This window comes from Thamnophis sirtalis, unplaced genomic scaffold (assembly GCF_051295495.1).
Source record: "Thamnophis sirtalis isolate CommonGarterSnake01/CBP01778 unplaced genomic scaffold, rThaSir2_p1.2 scaffold_4, whole genome shotgun sequence".
NCBI lineage: Eukaryota > Metazoa > Chordata > Lepidosauria > Squamata > Natricidae > Thamnophis > Thamnophis sirtalis.
In genome coordinates this window covers 844,911-868,174 of record NW_028261384.1, presented here as the reverse complement: position 1 = coordinate 868,174, position 23,264 = coordinate 844,911, and the positions used below count along the sequence as shown (strand labels likewise).

Below are 23,264 nucleotides of genomic sequence, written 5' to 3'. Positions count from 1 at the left end.
TTAAATTAGTAACACGGTTGTTAAATGAATCAGAGTTGGAAGAGACCTTAGAGGTCATGTAGTCCAACCCCCCCTCCCCCCAAGCCGGAGAGCCTACAGTGTAGGCGGGGCCTGGGCTGCAGGCGGCGAACAGGAAGGGAAGCGAAAGGCAGCCAGTATCCCTGCCTTCTTCCTCCCAGAGGAAGCTGATCGGTGCCAGGCAGCCCCCATGACATGCGGACCCTTTGCTGCCGCGCGGGGCGAGCGCTGCCGGGGGGAGATCCGGGGGAGAGGAGGGAAAAGGCGCCCCAAGCAGAAGTTTCCCTTCTCCTCCCCCTCCCGCTGACTTCTCCCCAGCAGCGCTCATCTCCAGCCGCAGCAACCCTGGCAGCCCCCAGGGAGACTGAAAGGGGCGCAGTGCTCTCCCAACCGCCGAGGAAGGCAGAGGAGCCGGCCCTGGGCTGTTGGGAGAAGCGCCCCAACCCTCCCTTCCCTTTGGCAGCCGCCTGGCAGAACGGGGAGATTTTGCAGCTGGAACCAGCCAAGCGCCCTGCGCACATCGGCCGCCCGGGAGCCCCGAGGCTCACCACCACCGTCTCCGGAAGCACCAACGGCCTCCCAGAGAAGCCGGACGTGGCTCCAGGGAAGCCCCCGGAGGCTGCAGAGGGCAAGAAACGTCCCCAAAGGGCCACCTGCAAATTCGGACACGATCTGTCTCTGACTTCCAGAGGGCATCTAGGAGGGCGGGGAGGCCATTTCTGCGGGGGGGGGGGGGCGCGCCAGGCTTCAGGAAAGTCTTTGGGGAGAGGAAGTCCATGCGTTTTGTATCTCTGTCTCTCTGTCTCTCTGTCTCTGTCTCTGTCTCTCTCTCTCTGTCTCTCTCTCTCTCTCTTTGTCTGTCTGTGTGTGTGTGTGTGTCGCATGTGGACACATGGGGGACCAATGGGAATTCTCCCTTTTGCAGCAGCATCGGTCTCCGGGCAGAGTTTTCCTTGATTTCACCAATCAGAAATCAGAGTTCAGAAAGGAGGGAAAGGGGCTATTTTCAGTACATTTAAACACATTAAAAAACACTGCGCTGCACTTTGAAACTTGTGCGCGGTGTTTCTTTGTTACCTGTGCAGCCGCTCACGCGCGCAGCTTAGAGGGAACACTGCTGCAGCTACATCTCCAAGTCTTGCAATGCTGACAAGTGAACTATGGCTACATCTTCAAGTCTTACAACGCTCCCTAGTGGCCAACAAGTGAATGGCGGCTACATCTTCAAGTCTTGCTATGAACAATAGTGGTGAACAAGTGCACTGCACCTGCATCTCCAAGTCTTGCAATGCATCCTAGTGGCCAACAAGTGTACTGCGCCTACATTGCCAAGTTAAGCAACGCATCCCAGTGGCCAAAAGTGAACTGCACCTACATCTTCATAGTCCTGCAACGCACCCTAGTGACTGAGAAGTGAATTGTGGCTACATCTTCAAGTCTTGCAACGTACCCTAGTGGCCAACAAGTGTTGAGGTTACAATTTGCTATGCTAGAAAACAATTAATTTTTGACAGTACACAATAATATAAGCAGAAGCCAATATTGATACATATTGATTTATATACTCCGTCACATACATACATACATAAACACACACACACACACACACACACACAAACACACACACACACACACACTGGTCTTGTTGTATTTGGGCCTTTTCCCGTGTAAGATTGATTAAGTCTTGGCAACGTTTCAGCGAGGTCTCACTCGCCATCTTCAGGCTGGGTTTTGGGCTTTTAGCTTTTAGCCTTTAGCTTTTAACCCTTCTCTTTGATCCCACTCTTTGATTCTGCAAGGGTCTGCTGTTTGAGCAGGGGATTGGACTAAATGACCTCTGAGATCCCTTCCAACTCAGTCCTTCCAAAGCACCAGGTGGCAGGACAAGAAACAATGAATGGAAACTAATTCGAAGACAGAAGAAACTGGAATAAAGGATAAACTTCCTAACAGTGAGGACAATCAACCAGTGGAACTGCTCGCCACTAGAAGTTCTGGGAGCTTCAACACTGGAGGTTTTCAAGATGAGACTGGACAGACACTTGTCTGAAATAGTATAAGGTCTCCTGCTTGAGCAGGAGGGTGGACTGGAAGACCAATGATTCCGCTTAATATTTTGCATTAATTTTATATAATTATCTTCTTTAATTGTTGCACATCTTACACAGAAAAAACAACCTGCCTTCCATCGAGGACTTGTCTATTGCACGAGTCAAAAAGAGGGCTGTGAAAATATCTACAGACCCCTCACATCCTGGACATAAATTGTTTCAACTCCTACCTTCAAAAAACACTTTAGGAAACTGCACACCAGAACAACTAGACACAAGGACAGTTTTCCCCGAATGCCATTACTCTCCTAAACAATTAATTCCCACAAAACTGTCAAATTATTTACCAAGACTGTATTACTATCATTCTTCTCATCCTTCCTAGTATCTATCTCTTCCCACTTATAGCTATAACTATGTTGCTTGTATCTTTACAACTTATTTTATTTGTTTCCTAGTAAGATTTGATTGCTTATTAGTAACCTATAACTATCACTACGTGTTTTATCTTATGATTGATGATGAATATATTTTATTTTTTTCTTATGTCTCCTGGGAGTATCTGCACCAAAAACAAATTCCTTGTGTGTCCAATCACACTTGGCCAATAAAGAATTCTATTCTATTCTATTCTATTCTATTCTATTCTATTCTATCCTATCCTATCCTATCCTATCCTATCCTATCCTATCCTATCCTATCCTATCCTATTGCTCTTAAATAAATATTTACCACCTGGACGTCTGTTTTCTTAACCAACTCATTTTTCTGTTTTTCTTTTTCTTTTACTAAGTATTATAGTTTTTCTTTCTTTCTTTATTTATCTTTATTTTCAATCCTGCCACTTCTCCATATTCTTCTATTTTTCTTATTAGCTTGGGGCCAGTTTCCAGTGGTTCTTCTAAGACAAATACCATGGCATCTGCAAAGGCTTGTAGTTTATATTTTTCTTTTTTGATTTCCATTCTGTTTATATCTGCATCTTGTCTAACGTTTCTATTTAGCACTTCTAATGCTGGCATAAATAATAATGGGGATAGTGGACATCCTTGACTAGTACGCTTTCTTATATTAAAAATTCTCCACCAAATCCCCATTAGTGATGACTTTTGCTGTTCGTTTGGAATATGTTGTCTGAATCATTTCTGTATGTTTTTCACTAAACTTTATGCATTTTAATTGTAGCATGAATTGCTAAAAGAAGTTGTTTCTTTACTTGACGTTCATCATGTCTTCTGTGTAATAAGGAGCATTTTTGTTCCTTTCCACCAGATCATCAATCATGGCCATCAATTCGGCCACCTGAGCATCTCGTTTTGCCCCTTCGGCCTCGTTCTCAAAAGCCAACATCCTGTTCCCACATTCAGCAACATATTCCTTGAGCTTTTCATCAAGGGATGATATCCAATTCTCAAGAGATTCACCTCCCAGGTCATCTCTGTGGGTGAACAAGAGGATCATATAATCCTTGGCTTTAGGGCCAAAAGTCTCTTGGATCTGTTTACTCACTATCTCCTCATCCTGGGAAAAATACTGAGTCTGCATCACCCGCAGAATGACGTGGGGACCTGGGGAGCAAAGCTTCACACACTTGCTAATTTCTGCAGCAAAGTCCTCATATGAAAAATAGGTAAAGAAAAATCCAGGCGTATCAACAACCACAACCTTCCTGCCATTCAGCTGTGCTTCCTCCTTTCGGCATACTTTTGTTAGTCCAAAAGGTGACAAACCAAACTCAAAGACTTTTCTTCCCAGAATTGTGTTTCCTGTTGCACTTCTCCCATCTCCACATCTGCCCACCAGGAGGATCCTCCGTTCAGGCCCTGCAACCCAGAGGGGAGAGGAGAGAAGAAGGGGACACGGTCAGCAGCGTAAACCCGTAGTTGCCTGTCCTTCCACCCAGGACAGTAGCTTCCAGCCCACCCTCCAGGGCCCAAGACTTTACCTGGGATGCTTCCATGTATTTCCAGACCAGTCGCACCGCACAAAACCCGGGATTTCTGGATGAAAAAGGGAACAGAATCAGCCAAAGGAGAGGCTGCCTTGCAGGGAGGTTGCCAGGAACTCCCCTCCCCCAGAAGACACAGGGAGGAATTGGAGCCGGGGGGGGTGTAAAAAAGAGCCACCCCCTCCTCACTGTCCTTGAGGCTGACCCATCTGTTCCTTCTCTCTACCTCACCCCCATTTTATGCAGACCTTCAATTCTTGGGATCCATTGAAATCATTTAGCAACCGCTTCTCTGCCCCAATGACTGCTGGGTAGGGGCGGCTGGGTGGTCATGTGACTGGGTAGGGGTGGGCAACCTGAGGTCACTCACATGGAGGGGCGCCTGGCTTCTCCTCGCCCCTCCCCTCCCAGCCAGTCCTGGCCTCGTCTTGCCTGTTACGGTGAGAGAGGAAGCTTTTTCAAAGTCATCTTGCCCTGGATACCAAGATGAGATTTTGCCATCAGAAGACCTGATGTCCATTTCCACGTCTATCACCATTCTCTTGGTAAGGCTGAGTGGAGAGATTTATACAGAACCACAGAGCTGGAAGGGACCTTGGAGGTCTTCTAGTCCAACCCCCGTCCCAGCATGAGACCCTAAACTATTATGGGCAAGTTTCTTCTTAAAACTACTCACTGGCATGGAAGGATGATGGGAAGGGTGAGGAAAGGAGGCTCCTTCAGTAAGATGGACTCTACTAACCTGGTACAACCTTTGGGAAGGGGGGAGAAAACATTGGAAGTCTGGACTGACCATAGGAATCTGGAGGCCCTTAGGACCCCTGTGGAAGCCACCGGCTAAACAAGTCCGCTGGGCCCAATACTTTAACCAATGCAGATAAAAGACATCCCGGGGGGGGGGGGGGAGGAGCTTCCTAGCTGATGCCGTCTCCTGCATGCCCCAATACAAATGCCGGCAGGAGAAGGGAGTAGACCCCATAATTCCCCTTACCTCAGCCGAGGCTCAAGTGACCACCCACCAACAATGCCAGCAAGGCCAACTCGCAAGCGATTTAAGCATGGAACTCAAAACCAGACTCCTAGAGGACCCCCCCTGGTTCCCTGACAACCAACACCGCTTGACAAAAAAGGGAGGACCTAGCACCACGATGGCGAACCTATGGCACATGTGTGACAGGTAGCACACGGAGGCATATCTGACGGCACGCCAGCCCTCATCTCCATCCGGCCAGCAAGGCTGTTATTCGGAAACAAACCTGGTAGGCCCATTGGGGGCCTGTTTTTCACCCTCCCCAGGCTCTGGAGACTTTCCTGGAGCCTAGGGAGGGTGAAGACGGCCTCCCCCTGCCCCCCCAGAGGAAATGCCAAGTTCAGCTTGCAGGTGAGTAGTGAGTCGTGCATGTGGGGGTGCTTTGCATTATCGCCCTCACATTTTTGGCACCCAACAAGGAAAAGGTTAGCCATCCCTGAGCTAGCATGAAAGGGGGTGAAATTCTATGTCCCCGAGTTCCTCCGCTCCTCAATCCTCCAGAGAAGCCAGGATGTCAAATTGATGGGCCACTTTGGATTCATAAAAACTTTACATTTAGTGAGGAGACAATTCTGGTGCCCCGGCATGAAGAAAGACACGGACAGTTATGTGAAAAGTTGCAATTTCTGTGCTGTTATGAAAAAGAGACTAGGAAAAACCTCAACAGATGGTTGAGCCAACAAAGGCACGGGAGGAAATTATACTTGAGCTGCCAAAAAGCAGGGGAAACAGGGTTGATCTGGACGGCGAATGACTTATTCTTCAAGCAGGCACACTTCATACCTGGCAGCCGACTCCCCTCAGCCCACCAGCTGTCCAAACGCTTCCTGAAGCACATCTACCACCTGCATGGGGTACCACACAGAGAATTATGTCAGACGGAGGGGTCCAGTTCACGGCTAAGTTCTGGAGGGAGTTCCTGCGGTTGATTGAGTCATCCCAGGGCCTTAGCTCGGCCTCCAAGGTGGCGCAGTGGTTAAGTGCAGCACTGCAGGCTGACTGCTAGATCAGCAGTTCAGCGGTTCAAATCTCACCGGCTCAGGGTTGACTCAGCCCTCCATCCTTCCGAGGTGGGTAAAATGAGGACCCGGATTGTTGTTGGGGGCAATATGCTGACTCTCTGTAAACCGCTTAGAGAGGCCTGAAAGGCCTATGAAGCGGTATATAAAAATCTGCTATTGCTATTGCTATTGCTCCCATCTGAGCACCAATGGCAGGGCGGAGAGACTTAACGCCATTGTAGAACAGAGCCTGAGGTGCTACGCGGACTATCAACCTTCCAATGGGATGGACCTCTTGCCATGCACAGAGGTTGCCTACAATAATGCTGTTCACAGTAGCACGGAAATAACCCCTTTCAAAGTAATAAGCAGTATGGACTTCGTCCCAATGCCGGAATACCCAAGGGAACCCCCCTCCTCTGTCAGTTTGATGGATTGGCTGTCAACACTAAAAGGGGCGTTGGAAAATGTCAAAAAACCGCTAGCTAAAGCAGTGCAGACCTACACTGAGCCCCACAACGGCCATTCCAGGTGGGGGAGAAAGTCTACCTCTCCAACAAATGCTTAAGGCTAAAGACCCCCAGCACGAAGCTGGGACCTAAATTCATGGGGCCATTTCCTACAGTGCAATTAAAACTGCCCCAGCTGCTGGAGAGAATACATCTGGTGTTCCACAGCAGCCTCCTAAAACCAGCAGTTGGGTTGACCCTCAGACCTCCACCCTGTGAGCCCCCAGACCCAGTAGTAATAGGGAGCCAAACCCATTATGACCTGCAGGGCATCCATGACTGTAGGTAGCACAGGGGGCAACTCTAATAGGTAATCAAGGGGAGGGGCTACCCTCGCCTTATAGCCAGATTCCACAAAAAGAACCCAACGAAGGCTGGGGGGAAACCACCCCCTTAAAAGATACATCTGTACTCAAATTATCTTTGCCTTGCACAGGTTGCCTTCCAGGAGTGAGGGAGGCCGAATGTCAACTTGTGAAGCTTTCCTGGTCTGCTCCCAAGTTGCCACAGGAAATTGCTCCTCACAGCTGCACCCAGGAATTGACACCCCAGTCGAAACAAAACACATCCTAGCTGCCCGAAATCAAGGCCACAGTGACCCACAACGGCTGGAGGGAGTGACTTCTACGACCCACAAAAGTGCTTCATTGGGGAATGCCACTGGTGACACACTTTGGGAGGAAGGGAAAACAGGGTCAGAGGCAAGGCGTGAACTGGGTGAAGACAGAGCTGGCATGGCACTCCTAATCAACAACTGGATTTTCTCACTAAATGGTTTGAGGCTCCTGCTTTTATTGGGGTGCTGGATGGGACACTGGCATCAACTATTTTACTAGCTCCACCTTGTCATCCTCCTCCTCCTCCTCCTCTTCCTCCTCCTCCTCCTCTTCCTCCTTCTCCTCCTCCTCTTCCTCCTTCTCCTCCTCCTCCTCCTCCTCTTCCTCCTCCTCCTCCTCCTCCTCCTCCTCCTCCTCTTCCTCCTTCTCCTCCTCCTCCTCCTCTTCCTCCTTCTCCTCCTCCTCCTCCTCCTCCTCCTCCTCCTCCTCCTCCTCTTCCTCCTTCTCCTCCTCCTCCTCCTCCTCCTCCACCACCACCACCACCACCAAAACCAGCAAGTTACCTCAGCAGGCCTTCCTGTAGGACAGATGCAAGCGATGACCTCACTCCATGGACCGAGCCCCATTGGAGTCTCAGCTGCACATCGGAATTGGTACAGACGATTTAGGTGGACATCTTTCAGGATGAACTGATCCTTAGGACCTTCTGGATAGACACTTTTCCAATTCTCCTCTCCTAAAAACCGATATTCCACCAGGCACCTGGAGACGGAAGCATTCTGAATGGTTTCTGGATCAATAATGATCCGAAAACATTTCGGTTGGACTGGGTCAACCTTAAGAGAGGGAGATCTAAGAGCAGCTTTCAGCTCCTGTTGTTTCTTGAGGATCTCAATGGTCAAGATTAAACTTTTGGTTTCCAGCATCTTTAATGAGTCAAAAAAATCCTTCATGCTCTCAGTGCTCATTTTCCAGAACATTTCAGAAGCAGCATTACGGATTCCTCCGTATTTTTCATGAACAAAGACGGCTGAATGGTTGAAACTGAAGTGCAGAGGGATTCCTGACTCATCCTGAGCACATGGCAAGTCAGCCTCCTTGAGGTCCTCCAGGACAGGTGGGGTCCCCCCATCTGCAAAGGTGATCAGGAGTTGGATGTTATCCTTCATGTCTTTTCCCAACATGGAGAGCATGGAATCAAAGACACATTTCTGGGCGTGAGTTGAATGGACAAGGAAGGCCTGGGCCACAAAGCAGATGGCATCCACGTGGTCAATTCCCCCTGGGGTGGAGAAAAACTCCAGGAACTTCTTCTCAACCAGGTTGTCCTGCTCTGCGTCTCTTGGGCCTCCAAATCCTGGCGTGTCAATGATTGTGAGAGAATAGGGAATTCGGAAGCCCTTCTGATGGTTCACCACGTAGGCTGTGACTTCAGATGTCCTGCTTCCAGCTTTGCTTCTCTGGGTGGTTTCATGAATGAGTTTGAATCTGAAATTATCTTCCCACTGGACACCCAGAATATAATTGATCATCCCGTTGATCAGAGTGGTTTTCCCACTCCCTGTTGCTCCCATCACCAGGATCACTTTGTTGGGCACTTCCAGGTTCTTCTCTCCAAGCTGGTACATCAGACAGGAAGTGGAGGCATCTGAGGCGACTTTCTCCAGAGGAAGGGCAAACACTAACAGCTGTCTTTCCTCCACCAGGGAGCTTTCCTGAAGGAACTGGCGAGCTATGTTGTCTGCATCTTCTTTCTCCAGTGCTGTGGAGACCTCCGCCTCCTCACTGGGGAAACTCAGAGCTCCATTGTCACACACGGCAGACACCCGTATTCTATACGTTGTCTGGGGCTGCAAACCTTCAATAGGGTAAAACTCTGTTTTTCTCCCAGTCCGTTTTTCAGTCCACTGGTTCTTCCCAGCTGCAGCCTCCACCGTTCTGTATTCCACCTTGTACTCCTTGACCACAACTCCTGAGGCAACAATGCTGGGACTCATCCAGGCCACAGAGATGACAGAAGATGCTGCAGTGACCATTCTCAATTTCTCAGGAGGGCTGGTGGGAAGGGTCTTTATGGGTGGGCTCAGGTCACTGGATTTACTAAGGCCTAGCTTGCAACAAGCAGCGTACTTGAACTGGTACTCTGTGTTTGGAGGCAGATCTTTCAGCAGGAACATCTCCCTGGTGTCCTCTGTCCTCACGGTCTTCCATTTTTCTTCCCCTGCAACCTTGTACTCTACCAGATAGCTGGAGATTGTAGCCTTTCCATATTCGGCTGGCTGAAACTTCAGCTGAATGCTGTCGTGTCTGAGTTCATTGATCAGGAAAGGGAGAGGTTTTGAGGGCAACTCAAAGTTCTTGCTGACCAGCTCTCCATCTTCATAAAGGTAAATGGAGGCTCCTGGGGTATCCACATCTGGCAGTGAGGCCACAACATAACGGACTTTCTCATTGGATTGGTTGATACTGACATAGTCTCTGATGGATTTGGCAGCACGACGAGCATTACGGGTCCACTCCTTGTCCTCAAACCAGGCCGTGTCTTCCTCCTGCCCAGGAGTGAACCTTGTGGGCTTACCTGATTCTTGCGAGAATTGCTCCTGAAGCCAGTCCTGTAAACTCAACAGAAATGGCTCCTTTTTATATAAAGAGGTGAATATAAAGGCAACCACATATACATTCTTGGGGTCCAGAATTATTTCTTCCAGCTTGTTCTGAGATGAGATAACTTCCATATCATCTAGAATAGTCAGATATGATTTGACAAAGTTTATTTCTCTTTTTTTGGTGTTTAGAAATTCATGGAGTTTTTGGCTGTTGAAGGGTGACTGGGAGACAGACGTCAAGAGGTCCACCAGGGTCCCTTCCTCCTGCCCTCCTCCCCGAATGGAAGGCAACATTCTGGCCAGCTGTTTCTGGAAAATCTGCCTGTGTTGCTTTAACAGATTCTTGAACTGCTGGATCTTCCTCTTGATCTCAGGGAAGGTCTCAGCAATGAGATTCTTGGCTAGATCGTTGGTTTGCATCTGGATTTCATTGAGGTCCTCCAAAATATTTTCAGCATCAAAGATCAATGTTAGGCTGATTTCCCGGACCATCTTAGCAGCTTTGGTGTCCAACTTGGTCAGTGGGTAGAGCCAGACCCTCATAGGCACAGCCTTCTCCCCATGTTCCCCTAACATTTTTGGTAGAGTTTCATAAACCTTAATGGCATCTTGGAAAGTCACTGGATTTTTCTCCAAAGAAAAGTCTCCGTGGAACTTGCAACTAAACCTCAGAGCCTTTTCTTTCTCCTCCTCATTAACTTTGACCTCTGCTTCTCCTGTGATGGATATCAGCTTCTTAACTGTAAGCTGTAGACTTCCTTGAATATCTTTCACCGTCTCCGTTGAAGAAACTTCTCGGTCAAAGACAAAAAAGGCCTGGGCTCCATAGAGGATGGCGGTGACCACGTGGGTGGCTGTGCCCTGCTCAAAGACGGCTGGGTAAGAGACATTCTGGATTCCCAGGTGGCTCATTGTCAGCTGTTCATACGTGGTGGTGGTTTTGTACTGAAGGGTGACTCTGGCCTGTTGCTTGGACTTCTTGGTGTCCTGAAGATACTTGGCTGAACCTCCCACTTCAACCAGGCCTCCCAGGAAACTGGCCTTCAGGGAGGCTGAGATGTCCAGGGCAGAGGCCTTATCCTCTATGCTGTCAGATGCAATGATTTCAGATTCTGTCTTGGGCTGAGGCTTGATGGTCAGGTCCTTCTGAAGAGAGCTGTAATCCCAAAGGGTGACCCCTGCATGGAGCACAAGAAAACAGAGACATGAATTGAACACCGTCTTCCAAAACATCTGCAGCTGGATAGCGAATTGCACAGATGTGGGATAATAGAGACACCATTTCCTCTGGATATTTGTTCTACCTGGTTTGCAAAAGCCCAGTATCTGCAAAAGCTTTCAACTGATTAAAGATGACTAGGAACTTCTATGCACCTGTTGATTTCTGGACAGATCTCCAACTTCCTAGAGCAGGGGTTTCAAACTCAATTTCATTGAGGGCTGCATCAGGCTGTGGTTGACCTCTGGGGGGGGGGCGTGTGAGCGCTGTGGGCCAGATCCAACCAAATCACAGGCCAGATCCTGTCTTGAGTTTAATACCCCTGGCCTAGAGAAACCATGTCTTTCATCAGGGGTTCAGAGGCACCTACAACACAACTTGACAATTACATCCAACCCCCTGGTACTGAGCAGACAGGAGATGCCAAAATGCTGTATAACAGTGTGCTGAATGTGAATTTTAAAATGCCATGAGTTCCCTTTCCTTTTCCCTCCCTTTTTCCTTTTCCATTCCTTTTGTTTTATTTTTAAATCCAAACATTTGGGTGCAAACGTTGTGCGTGTGAATGTGTGCGTTTAAAAGCTCCCTGCGTTAATTTGATTTTATTCCCAATTTTTTTTTCTCTTTTAACATTTTCATTTATCCTATTTCAACATGATCAATTAAATGCTGTGCACATGGCATACTTAGATTTCACTAAGGCATTTGACAAAGTAAGACCACAATTTACATCTTGGAAAGCTAGGAAAATATGGAATAGACAACATCGCCGCCAGATGGAATTGTAGCTGGCTGACAAACCATGCTCAATGAGTCGTCCTTAATGGTACTATATTCACATGGAGGGAAATAAGCAGTGGTGGACCACAAGGCTCTGGCCTAAGCCCAGGACTCTTAAATATCTTCACAGATGACTCAGGTGAGGAAATGGAAGGAGAACTCATCAAGTTTGCAGATGACACTAAACTGGTAGAAATAGCCCAGACAACAGAAGATAGGCTCAGCATCCAAAAAGATCTTGACAGACTTGGACAATGGGCCCTATCCAGAGGTGCGTTCCTACCGGTACAGAACAGTCCAGCCAAACTGGTAGTAACTTGGCGTCCTGGGTCACTGGAACCGGCAATGATCCAGGCCTGCCACGTGCCATTCTCCCAGGGGCACCACAGGTGCCGCCATCTTCCTTTTTGCTTCTGCCCATGCACAGAGCAATTTTAGTGGCACTGCGCATTGACGGGCAGTCAGGTGAGGCAGGGGAGGCAGAGCCTCATCATGAAAAGAAAAAGGCGAGAGCTGAGGTCAGGCGGAGCTACTTGCTGCCTCACCGCTTAACTCTTTAAAAAAGCCTCTAAAAAAGCTCCCTCTACTATGAGGCAGGAGAACTGAGTTCCTCTCCTACGTCGGGAACTTTTAGGCTTTTATCCCTTAAGTTAAGCAAGGGTTAAAAGCCTAAAAGTAGGAGAGGCAGCAGTTCTCCTGCCTCATAGTAGGGGGCCGTGTTTTTTGGCGGGGCTTCTTCAGAGGCCAGGGCAGAGTAGAAATCCTGTGTGCTCCAGTATGGCTCTTTGACTGGCTTCCTGCCTCCTCCTGTGGTCTCCTCGCTTCAATCCAACTCTGTGTGTGTGTGTGTGTGTGTGTGTGTGTGTGTGTGTGTGAGAGAGAGAGAGAGAGAGAGAGAGGTGGGTTCCTACCAGTTCGCAAATATTCGGTAGAACCGGTTCGTCAAATCTACTGAACCGGTTAGAAGAGGTTCCACCAGTGGACCCGGAAAGCAGGTCACACCTACAGAAGAGGTTCCAAATGTTTTTTGAAACCCTCCACTGGTCCTTGGATATGATTATTCTACACTATCATGCTCATATTTATAAAACTCGGTGCCTCCGTGAAAGGTAAGGATGACTCCTGCGTTTGTGGTGCAAACCAAAGATGCCTTTTCAAAAACAAGTTGACATCATATTCTTATGCAGGCCACTGCTGTGTGTGAAGTAATTTAAGGTGGTTCTGAGAAGTGTCGTCGGCATCTTCATATCCAGTCACATGGGTGGCAAGCCACTCCCACAAGGGAGGCCACACCCACAGAGTAGGTTCGAACAATTTTTGAAACCCACCACTGGTCTGTGTGTGTTTGAGAGAGAGTTTGTTTGAGTGAGAGAGGGAAGGGGGTAGGACAGATAGTCCAATCCAACTTCTGTGTGTGCATGTGTGCGTGTGTTTGAGAGAGGGGGGAGGGAGGGAGAGAGGGAGGAAGGAGGGGAAGGGAGAAGAAAAAGAAAGAAGGAAACTTATTTAAATAAGTTTAAAGCTGTCGCCTTAAATCGGAACTGAGCATGCCTGGCTGTGGAATTCTGGGAGTTGAAGTCCACAAGTCTAAAGAAATTGCTGCCTCACCAGCCATAAACCTCACTGCATGTCACTGGTACAGCGCATGTGCACACAGCAGGCATCAAGCTAGAGTGGGGGGGGCGTCCCTGAGCAAACTGGAAGTAGCAGCTGACGGATCCCACCCCTGACCCTATCCAACGAAATGAAATTTAATGTGGAGAAAAGCAACGGTTTACACCTGGGCAGGAAAAAAAAGGTACAACTACAGATCAGGCGAAACCTGGCTCGAAACCAGTAACTGCGAGGGGGACCTTGGAGTCTTAAACTGGAACCAGCTGTGTGCAGCGGCGGCAGCCAGAAACGCTTACACAATCCTCGGTTGTATAAACAGAGGCATAGGATCAAAATCATGTGAAGTGTTGGTACCGCTTTATAAAGCCTTGATTAGGCCACACCTGGAATACAGCATCCAGTTTTGGTCACCGTCTTACAAAAACCATGTTGAGATTTTGGAAAAAGTGCAGAGAACAGCAACTAAGAAGATGAAAGGCCTGCAGCCTTCTTTTCTTTTGGGTCTAGTCCAGAATGCGGCCGCGCGAGTGATTGTGGGTGCACCTCGGTTCACCCACATAACACCTATCCTCCGCGAGCTGCGCTGGCTACCTGTTGATCTCCGTGTGCGCTTCAAGGTGCTTCTTACCACCTATAAAGCCCTTCATAGTAGTGGATCTGGGTACTTGAGAGACCGCCTCCTGCCGATTACCTCCTCGAGACCGATTAGATCTCATAGATTAGTCCTCCTCCGAGTGCCATCTGCCTGCCAGTGCCGGCTGGCCACTACGCGGAGGAGAGCCTTTTCAGTAGCTGCTCCGACCCTCTGGAACGATCTCCCCGTGGAGATTCGTACCCTCACCACCCTTCAGACCTTCCGCGCAGCCCTTAAGACCTGGCTATCCCGCCAGGCCGGGGGGTAAAGATTTGATCCGCCCCCACCTGAATGTTGAATGAATGTTGTTTATTTTTTTTAATTATGTGTTACGCTATATGTCACTGTTTGTATCCCCTCCCTATAAGTTGTTAGCCACCCTGAGTCCCCTCAGGGAAAAGGGCGGCCTATAAATAATTAAAAAAAAAAAAGACCTCCAATAGCAGTAGTAGACTTATATACCGCTTCATAGGCCTTTCAGGTCTCTCTAAGCGGTTTACAGAGAGTCAGCATATTGCCCCCAACAATCTGGGTCCTCATTTTACCCACCTCGGAAGGATGGAAGGCTGAGTCAACCCTGAGCCGGTGAGATTTGAACCGCTGACCTGCTGATCTAGCAGTAGCCTGCAGTGCTGCTCTTAACCACTGCGCCACCTTGGCTCCAAGCAATGTTCCCTCTAATTTTTTTTCAGTGTGAGCAGAAAAGTATAGTGTTTGAGCGGCATATTTTCATGCCTGAGCACCTGAATTTTTTTCACAGATGTCACCTAAGACAACAACGAAATCAGTATTATTTGAAACTCAAAGTTATGTTTATTCAAGGTACCCACTTAATTAAAAGTGTCATATAATATCAGTATCACTTAACAACGCTCCTGCTTAGCAACCAAAATGTTTGCTAAGAAACTCTGGCATTTGAAGCACGCAAGTCTTAAAGCTGTTGTTACAAGATCCTTGCACCCCTAACCCTTTAGGGGAAAAAAAACCCAGGGGTCTTCAAACGTGACAGCTTTAAGACTTGTGGACTTCAACTCCCAGAATTCCTCCCTGAAGGGAATTATATATTTGGACTGTTTCATAGTTACATTAGAGAACTACATTGTTAGAACTTAGCCCAAAAGATACCTTTTATCTGAAAATCCAAATAGAGTAAACCTGCTATTATCCCAGAGCACTAATGTCATTTGTCCCAATCTGTTTTACGAGTCTGTATTAAAATAGATAGAAATATTTTCACTAAATTTTATAGATGTATATTTCAGGAACCTATCAGAAGTTAGGGCAAGATAAGAGTGGAAAAATGAATTTTGTTGCAGGTCATGGGGATTTTTTCAGCATCTTAAAAGTGGAGCACATGTGCATTAAATTAGCAATAGGGGTGGTTGATGGAACTACGGACACGGGAGTGGGCCGGAGCATTACGGTCTTAACAGGGAGGGGCAGATATGGCGGGGACTTTAGGGCTGGCCATTACCGGGAAAAGAGGGCTCGCTATGTTACAGAGATCCCTCCTTCCGGCCCTATGACTCCCACTCCAAGGCCAGATGGCGCGAGTAATCAGGACCCTGGTCTCAGGCTGTTGTCGCTAAATGCCAGGTCTGTAGTTCATAAGGCTCCTCTCGTCCGGGACAATTTTAGACGAGAGGGCAGACCTGGCATGTATTACTGAAACCTGGCTGGGCACGGAGGGAGGAGTCCCCCTCGTAGAGATGTGCCCAGAGGGCTTTCAAGTGCTCCATCAGCCGAGAGCTCAGGGAAGGGGTGGGGGTGTGGCTATTGTTATCCGAGAGTCTCTAGTACCTCGTAGGATCCCTGCTCCGGAGCTTGTCGGGTGTGAGTCCCTGCTGGTGAAGTTGGACCTCAAGGGTCAAGTGGGTCTGCTGCTAACGTACCTGCCTCCCAACAGTGTTGCAGCAGCCCTCCCCTCGCTCCTCGAGTCGGTAGCCGAGGTGGCAATTGAGTTCCCCAGGCTTATGGTTCTGGGGGATTTCAATTTGCCTTCGCTCGGTGAACACTCTGATGGGGAGCAGGAGTTCATGGCTTCCATGACAGCCATGGGCTTGACCCAAGTAATTCGGGGCCCAACCCACTCGGCGGGTCACATGCTCGACCTCGTATTTCTCTCAGAGCAGTGGACTTGTGATCTTGGTCTGAGGGGTAGTGAGATCATACCCCTGTCGTGGTCAGACCACTACCTACTGAGGCTTGACTTTTGGAGACCAAACCCCACTGTAGGGAGGAGGAACCGACCAGGTGGTTCCGCCCCAGGCGACTTATGGACCCTTTGGGGTTCCAGACGGAGCTTGGGGTTATCCCTGATACCCTCGCCCGCAGTCCGGCGGAGACTCTGGTTGCTGCGTGGAACTCGGCAGCGACGGAGTCTATTAACCGGATTGCGCCTCTATGGCCACTCTGAGGCAGTGGATCCAAGAGGGACCCTTGGTTTACCGAGGAACTCCGGGAGATGAAGCGCCGGAAGAGATGCCTAGAGCACCAATGGAGATCCAGTAAATCCGAATCGAACCGAGCACTTTTAACATCCTGCATCAGAGAGTACATCCGGGCAATCAGGACATCAAAAAGAACTTACATTGCCACTCTGATTGCTTCCGCTGAGTCGCGCCCAGCCGCCCTGTTCAGGATAACCTGTTCCCTCCTAAATAGGAGGGATACGGGTGATCCTTTGCAGGGCAGGGCTGAGGACTATATCCAGTTCCTCGCGGATAAAGTTGCTTGGTTTCGGGCGGACCTGGACTCCAATTCTGCAGAACCAGCCGAGGCACCAAGGGATAATCTGGTAGGTCATCGCTGGATTGATTTTCAAGCTGTTACCCCTGAGGACGTGGACAAGGCTATGAGAGCTGTAGATGCCTCCACATGCGTACCGGACCCGTGCCCCTCCTGGCTGGTTGTTAACAGCAGGGAGGTGACACGAGGCTGGATCCAGGCGGTTGTTGCCGCCTCCCTCCAGGAGGGGGTCTTTCCCCTCGCTTTAAAGGCGGCGGTGGTGAGACCCCTCCTGAAGAAACCATCTCTGGATCCAGCCGTTCTAAACAACTATCGTCCAGTCTCCAACCTCCCCTTTGTGGGGAAGGTTGTTGAGAAGGTGGTGGCCTTTCAGCTCCAGCGGTCCTTGGAGGAAGCCAGTTATCTTGATCCATTCCAGTCTGGCTTCAGGCCGGGCTACAGCACAGAAACCGCTTTGGTCGCATTGACCGATGATCTCTGGAGAGCCAGGGATGGAGGCCACGCCTCCATCCTGGTACTCCTTGACCTCTCTGCGGCTTTCGATACCATCGACCATGGTATCCTTCTGCGACGACTGCGGGAGGTGGGGGTGGGAGGCACTGTTTTACGGTGGTTCTCCTCTTACCTCTCGGACGGGTCGCAGTCGGTGTTAGTTGGAGGGCAGAGATCGACCTCTAGGCCCCTAACATATGGGGTGCCGCAGGATTCGGTCCTATCCCCCCTACTTTTCAATATCTACATGAAACCGCTGGGCGAGATCATTCGACGGCACGGGATAAAATACCACCAGTATGCGGACGATACACAGTTGTATCTGTCCGCCCCGTGCCAACTCAATGAAGCGGTGGACGTGATGAGCCAGGGCCTTGAGGCTGTTAGAGACTGGATGGGGGTTAACAAGCTTGTACTCAATCCAGATAAGACCAAGTGGCTGCTGTGCTTCCCTCCCAATAATTGGTCAAGTGTTCCATCTCTCAGGCTGGGGAGTCAAATACTACGCCCCTCAGATAGGGTCCGCAACTTGGGAGTCCTCCTGGATCCACAGCTGACTTTTGAACACCATTTGTCAGCTGTGACCAGGGGGGCATTTGCCCAGGTTCACCTGGTACACCAGTTGCGTCCCTACCTGAACCGGGAGGCTCTCACAACAGTCACTCGTGCCCTTGTGACCTCTAGGCTGGAGTACTGCAATGTGCTCTACATCGGGCTGCCCTTGAAGAGTATTCGGCGACTTCAGCTGGTCCAGAATGCAGCCGCGCGAGCGATCGTGGGTGCACCTCGTTTCACCCACGTAACACCTATCCTCCGCAAGCTGCACTGGCTGCCTGTTGATCTCCGGGTGCGCTTCAAGGTGCTTGTTGTCACCTTCAAAGCCCTTCATGGTATTGGATCTGGGTACTTGAGAGACCGCCTACTGCCAATCACCTCCACAAGGCCAATAAGATCCCATAGATTAGGCCTCCTCCGAATCCCATCAGCCAGTCTATGTCGACTGGCAACTACCCGGAGGAGAGCCTTCTCGGTGGCTGCTCCGACCCTATGGAACGAACTCCCGGTGGAGATTCGTACCCTCACCACCCTCCAGACCTTCCGCATAGCCCTTAAAACCTGGCTGTCCCAACAGGCCTGGGGCTAAAGACTTTAACCCCACCCGAATAGTATGTCTGTTGCGCTTTTTAATGATGTAATGTCTTTATGTGTGTATTTTGTTTTGTTCTTCCCTCCCCCTGGATTGTGAGCCGCCCTGAGTCCCCTCAGGGAAAAGGGCGGCATATAAATAAAGTAAAATCCTAAAATCCTAAATACCCATTTAATAACAAAAGGAAATGGCTGAATTAAATTTGGTAAAGTTGCAAGCGAGCTGTAAAAAGCTTGTGGTTTTTAAAATCATAGAATCAGAAGGGATACTGGAGGTCTTCTAGTCCAGCCCCTTGTCCAAGGCAGGAGTCTTTATATCATCTGAGACAAATGTCCAGTCTTTTGAAAACCTGTAGCAAATGAATTAAGATTCCATTGATTTTAATTGTTCTTACTGTCAGATTTCTCCTTATTTCCAGCTTGAGTCTCCTTCTGACAAGTTTCCATTGCTTCTTGTCCTGCCCTCCTCAGGTGCTATTGCTGCCTCCTCCTCCTCCTCCTCCTCCAACAGCACCAATACATTTGCTGCCCAGCGCTGTGGCTGAGGTGAAGCTGCCAAAGCTCCCCCTGGCGCCCCCGCAGCGTTGGGCGGAAATCCAGCAGTGCTGTTGGAGGAGGAGGAGGAGGAGGCGAACCAGCCTGCCACCGCCGGCCACCGCCAGCCCCGCCGCTCTTCCCGCCCCATTCCCAGCCCCACAGTCCAGCAGTCGAAGCAGAAACAGCCCCGGGTCTCCGCTGCCGCTCCCTGCATTTTCTGGATGGGGTCTCGCAGGAAGGAATCCCCTCTCCAAGGGATTCCCCCGAACATGGACTTGAAGAGCCGTGCTCTTCAAAACAAGTCTGGGGAGGTCCTTTGCAGGCGGCCAGTTGTAGCAAAGGACTTCCCCACATTTGCTTTACAGAAATCTAGGAGCGGCAGATAGAAACTGCTGCGCGGGGTTTTCTTGCAACGTGCGCGGCCACGCAGCCGTGCACCTTAGAGGGAACACTGCCTCCAAGGTACCTTCCGGCCCTATTCTGATTCTTCAGCTGATGAAATTTCAACCTCCTGTTGAGGCAGCAGGGATATTTCTCCTGAAATGTCTCAGGCTGAGCCTGTGCGTTGATGGCGGCTCCAGCCTTCTTCCCTCCTGAGTTTCGCGCAGGAGATGCCCATCCGCCCCCTTCTCTTCCGGCTCCTACCTGGGATGAGGGTGTCCTTGCGGCAGTCGTACAGCATCCCCAGCTGGAAGGGGCGGCCCAGGGCTGGGGTCTCAATGGCGTCCTCGGTGTGGGCCATGCTGGGCTCCTGCGTTTCGCTGAGGCTTCTGGTTCCCTGCAAGAGAGGAGAACCATCCACAGGAGGCCACGACTGATCGATGTCTCTGCGAGTTGTGCTGGGGACCCTTCCCACTCCATCCCAAAGCCCCTTCCCCAAGAGTCTCCCCCTCTGCAACATCCAGAGAGCCAAGGAAGGTCCACTTCCAGGCACAGTCCCTCTCTTCAGCAGGAGAGGGCAGGGCAGGATGGTGACTCAGTTTCCCCGTCGGGAAAAGACTCCCATGGAATGTCGGCAGGGGCTTTGGGGAAGGGAGGAAATCCAGGGAGCTTATTTCCTTCTGCTGAGAATAAGGATGCCTGGAGAGGACCAGTAGCATATCTGAGTTTTTTTGCAGGGGAGGGGAGGGATAAAATCCGGCTTGGAATTCCTTCATCCTGTCCCCCCTTAGGCATGAAAACCAGCTAGGTTCTCTCTCCCCCCACTCTCTTTTTTCTCTCTCTTTATCCCTCCCTATTTCATTCTTTCTTTCCTTCCTTCTTTCTTTCTTTCTTTCTTTCTCTTTCTCTTTCTCTGTCCCTCCCACTCTTTTTATGTCTCTCTCCCTCTCTCTCTTCTCTCCCTCCCTCTCCCTTCCCTCTCTCTTTCTCTCTCTCTTTGTCTCTCCCTCCCCCCTCTTTCTCTCTCTCCCCCTCTTTTTCTCTATTTCTCTTTCTCTATCCCTCACACTCTCTTCCCTCTCTTTGTCTCTCTCCCTCTCTTTTTCTCTATTTCTCTTTCTCTATCCCTCACACTCTCTTCCCTCTCTCCCTTGCACTCTCTCTTCCCTCTCTCTTTGTCTCTCCCTCCCCCCCTCTTTTTGTCTCTCTCCCTCTCTCTCTTCTCTCCATCCCTCTCCCTCCCCTCTCTTCCTCTCTTTTTCTCTTTTTCTCTTTTTCTCCTCCTCTCTCCCCCTCTGTTTCTCTCTTTCCCTCTCTTTTTTCTCTTTTTCTCTTTCTCTCTCTCCTTCTCTCCCTCACTCCCCCATCTCTCTTCCTCTTTGTCTCTCTCTGTGACACACACACAATCACACACACAATCAAATGCACACAACTGCATACTTCCTCCTTCCCGCTCTCTGCAAGTTCCCCACATCTCGGGAGCTTCAGCCAAACCTCCCTTCTCCCCAAATGACCTGGAATATCCCCCCCTCCCGACAGCACGGGTGCTTCTGTGCCACACTTGTTGTTCTCTTCCCCTCCTTCCTCTGCCTCCAGTCCCCTCTGCTAACAAGGAAGACGGGATCTTGAGGGTCTCAGCTAACCCACCCACCCATTTCAGATGTGGGATCCCTCTTTCTCGTGCCAAAGCAGCAGCTCCTTGACTCTGCTTTCCACCCGATGTCCAGGAAAATCCTTGCACTCCTCCCACTCCACTCCACTCCCAATATGGGGGTCCCTGGGGAAGGTCTCACCTGGTTGAAGAGATCAGGAATCCCCAAAGGCAGGTGGATCTGTTGCTCGGCTTTTCTGCTTCCCTCCTAGATCTCCTCGTCCGTTGAACGTTCGGCAGACTTTATGATGGGAACAGAGTCCAGCGATCATAAAACCCTTCGAAGAAATCAACACTTCTAGCAGCCCGATTGCCTTATCTTGCCTCAAAAACAGGAACTGGGAGAGGGAAGCCGGAGTCCTAGTGGAAGATCACTGAAACAGGAGCTAACCCTGTGTGGCAGCAGCCAGAAAAGCTAACACAATCCTCAGTGGTCTAAACAGAAGCATCGAATGAAAATCACGGTCACACCAGGCACATACTGCCACATATGGTTGGCATGCATGAAAGCAAAGAATTATTGGATAGAAATACAGAAATGGTTAGAAAAAGACCCATGAAAGCTACGTATAGATGATAAGCTAGAAATATTTCTGTTAGGTACAGTACCAGAAAAATATAATAAAGGGGATTTGTATTTCACCTTTCTTCCCCCTCCCGTGAGCTCCTCTTCCCCGCCCTGTCTAGGATCCTGACACTTTGCCCCAAATCCATCAGGCGCTTCCCCATTGGTCCACTGGAGGGCTGGCTTTCCAGAGGAACCTGGGAAGGAACTGACATCACAAGCAATTGTCGCTCTAGGACACCGCACTCGCTCTCCTTAATGGCCCAGTCTCTCCCTCCCATGAAAATCACAAACAATTGCCGCTCTAGGATGCCACTCGCTCTCCTTAACAGGCCAGGCGTTCCAGATTTATGCTGGAACACACACACACAGACACACACACACACACACACACACACACACACGGTTGTCTTACTCCTCCCCCACCCAGTATTTGTTTCATGTTTAATCATGTTGTGGGGGTGTTTCTCTATTTCGATAGCTTCCATAATTATTCTCTTGTTGAAGTGTTCAGTTTTGGAGATTAATTTGGTTCCTTCAAAATCAATTTCATCTCCTGTAGCTTTAAGCTGCTGGAAAAGGGAAGAAGTTTTTTCTTTTTTTTCTGACTGTGTTCTTGTGTTCTGCGATGGGTGCATTTTTTCTCCTGTTCGTCTGTCCAATGTATGTGGCTGGGCAGATTTTGCATGGTATTTTGTAGACTCCTTGTTTTTCTAGCTGGATCTTGTCTTTGGGGATTCTTAAGAGGTTGGCTGTTTTTTGGTCAGTGCCAAAGGCTGTCTTGATATTGTGTTTGTGGAGAAAAAGACCCCGAAGGGGGAGACTCTCTGCAGCAGCACAAGCCTTCATTGCACCTATCCGTCCCAGGGGGCCGTAGTTTGAGGAGGACTCCTGATTTAGTGCAATATAAAAAGACCACCAAAATTTTCTCGTGGACCAGCGGCAGGGGTGGGTTCCTGCCAGTTCTAGCCTCTTCCATAGAAGAGGTTCCACAAATCTACAGTGCCGTTTAGAGCTGGGTCCAGCTCCCTCCCCCCGCCCGTCCCCACATCATCAAGATGAAGAGCGAGAGGAGGAATTCTGGGAGTTGAAGTCCACAAGACAAGTTTGAACACCCCTGGGGTTTTTTCCTAAAGGGTTAGGGGTGCAAGGGTCTTATAACTTGACAGCTTTACGACTTGCACACTTCAAATGCCAGAGTTTCTGAGCCAACATTTTGGTTGCTAAGCAAGAGCGTTGTTAAGTGAGTTTCACCACATTTTACAAGTTGGCCATGCCCACCCAGTCACATCGCTGACAAGCCACTGCCACAAAGCAGGCCACACATACAGAAGAGGTTCTAAAAAAATTGAAACTCACCACTGACCAGCCGTTGGTGACCGCTGGACTAGACAACCTTTCTTCTTCCTCGGCTTTAGAATCAGAGGATCCGAGAGTTGGAAGGGACCAGCTCAGCTTCGGCTCCTGGCCTTTCTCCTCCCCCTGAGGGGAAGTTGAAAAAGGAAGTGGAACCTCTTATTCGGCTGAGCAATTGGAAAGCGAAAGCAGGGCTGGTTGTTATGCAAGAAAGCTGCCTTGACCGAGGGGTCAGCGAACAGGTGCGGCCTCTGCGGGACAAAGATTTACCTCGGCGTGGAGGGGGGGAGGCAGCAGAGGAAGGGGTCAGCATCAAATGAGATATTGGCTTTCTTTGGGGGAAATTTTCTCAGCTTCTCTGAGAGCTTTGAAATATAACGTATTATCACTAAAATTATAAGAAAAGAGAAAAAAAAGGGAA

At 49.6% G+C, this 23,264-nt stretch overlaps 1 protein-coding gene across 1 annotated transcript; it reads right to left on the bottom strand.

The window, feature by feature from the left end:
* Window positions 1-3,020: 3,020 nt before the first annotated feature.
* LOC148045695 (uncharacterized) lies at window positions 3,021-23,008 on the bottom strand. The gene is made up of 5 exons (XM_087712310.1): window positions 22,847-23,008; window positions 19,536-19,668; window positions 7,678-10,898; window positions 4,015-4,069; window positions 3,021-3,892 (listed from the first exon to the last, which is right to left on the bottom strand). The coding sequence occupies exons 2-5, from the start codon at window positions 19,630-19,632 to the stop codon at window positions 3,282-3,284; spliced, it is 3,984 nt and encodes a 1,327-aa protein (XP_087568436.1). The 5' UTR covers window positions 19,633-19,668; window positions 22,847-23,008; the 3' UTR covers window positions 3,021-3,281.
* Window positions 23,009-23,264: the final 256 nt, after the last annotated feature.

Coding starts and splice junctions, on each gene's coding strand:
- LOC148045695 (XM_087712310.1), bottom strand. CDS start 19,632: ATGGCCCACACCGAGGACGCCATTGAGACCCCAGCCCTGGGCCGCCCC. Junction 10,899..19,535: donor CAAGGACACCCTCATCCCAG/GTAGGAGCCGGA, acceptor TGCTCCATGCAG/GGGTCACCCTTTGGGATTAC. Junction 3,893..4,014: donor AATACATGGAAGCATCCCAG/GTAAAGTCTTGG, acceptor TCTGGGTTGCAG/GGCCTGAACGGAGGATCCTC.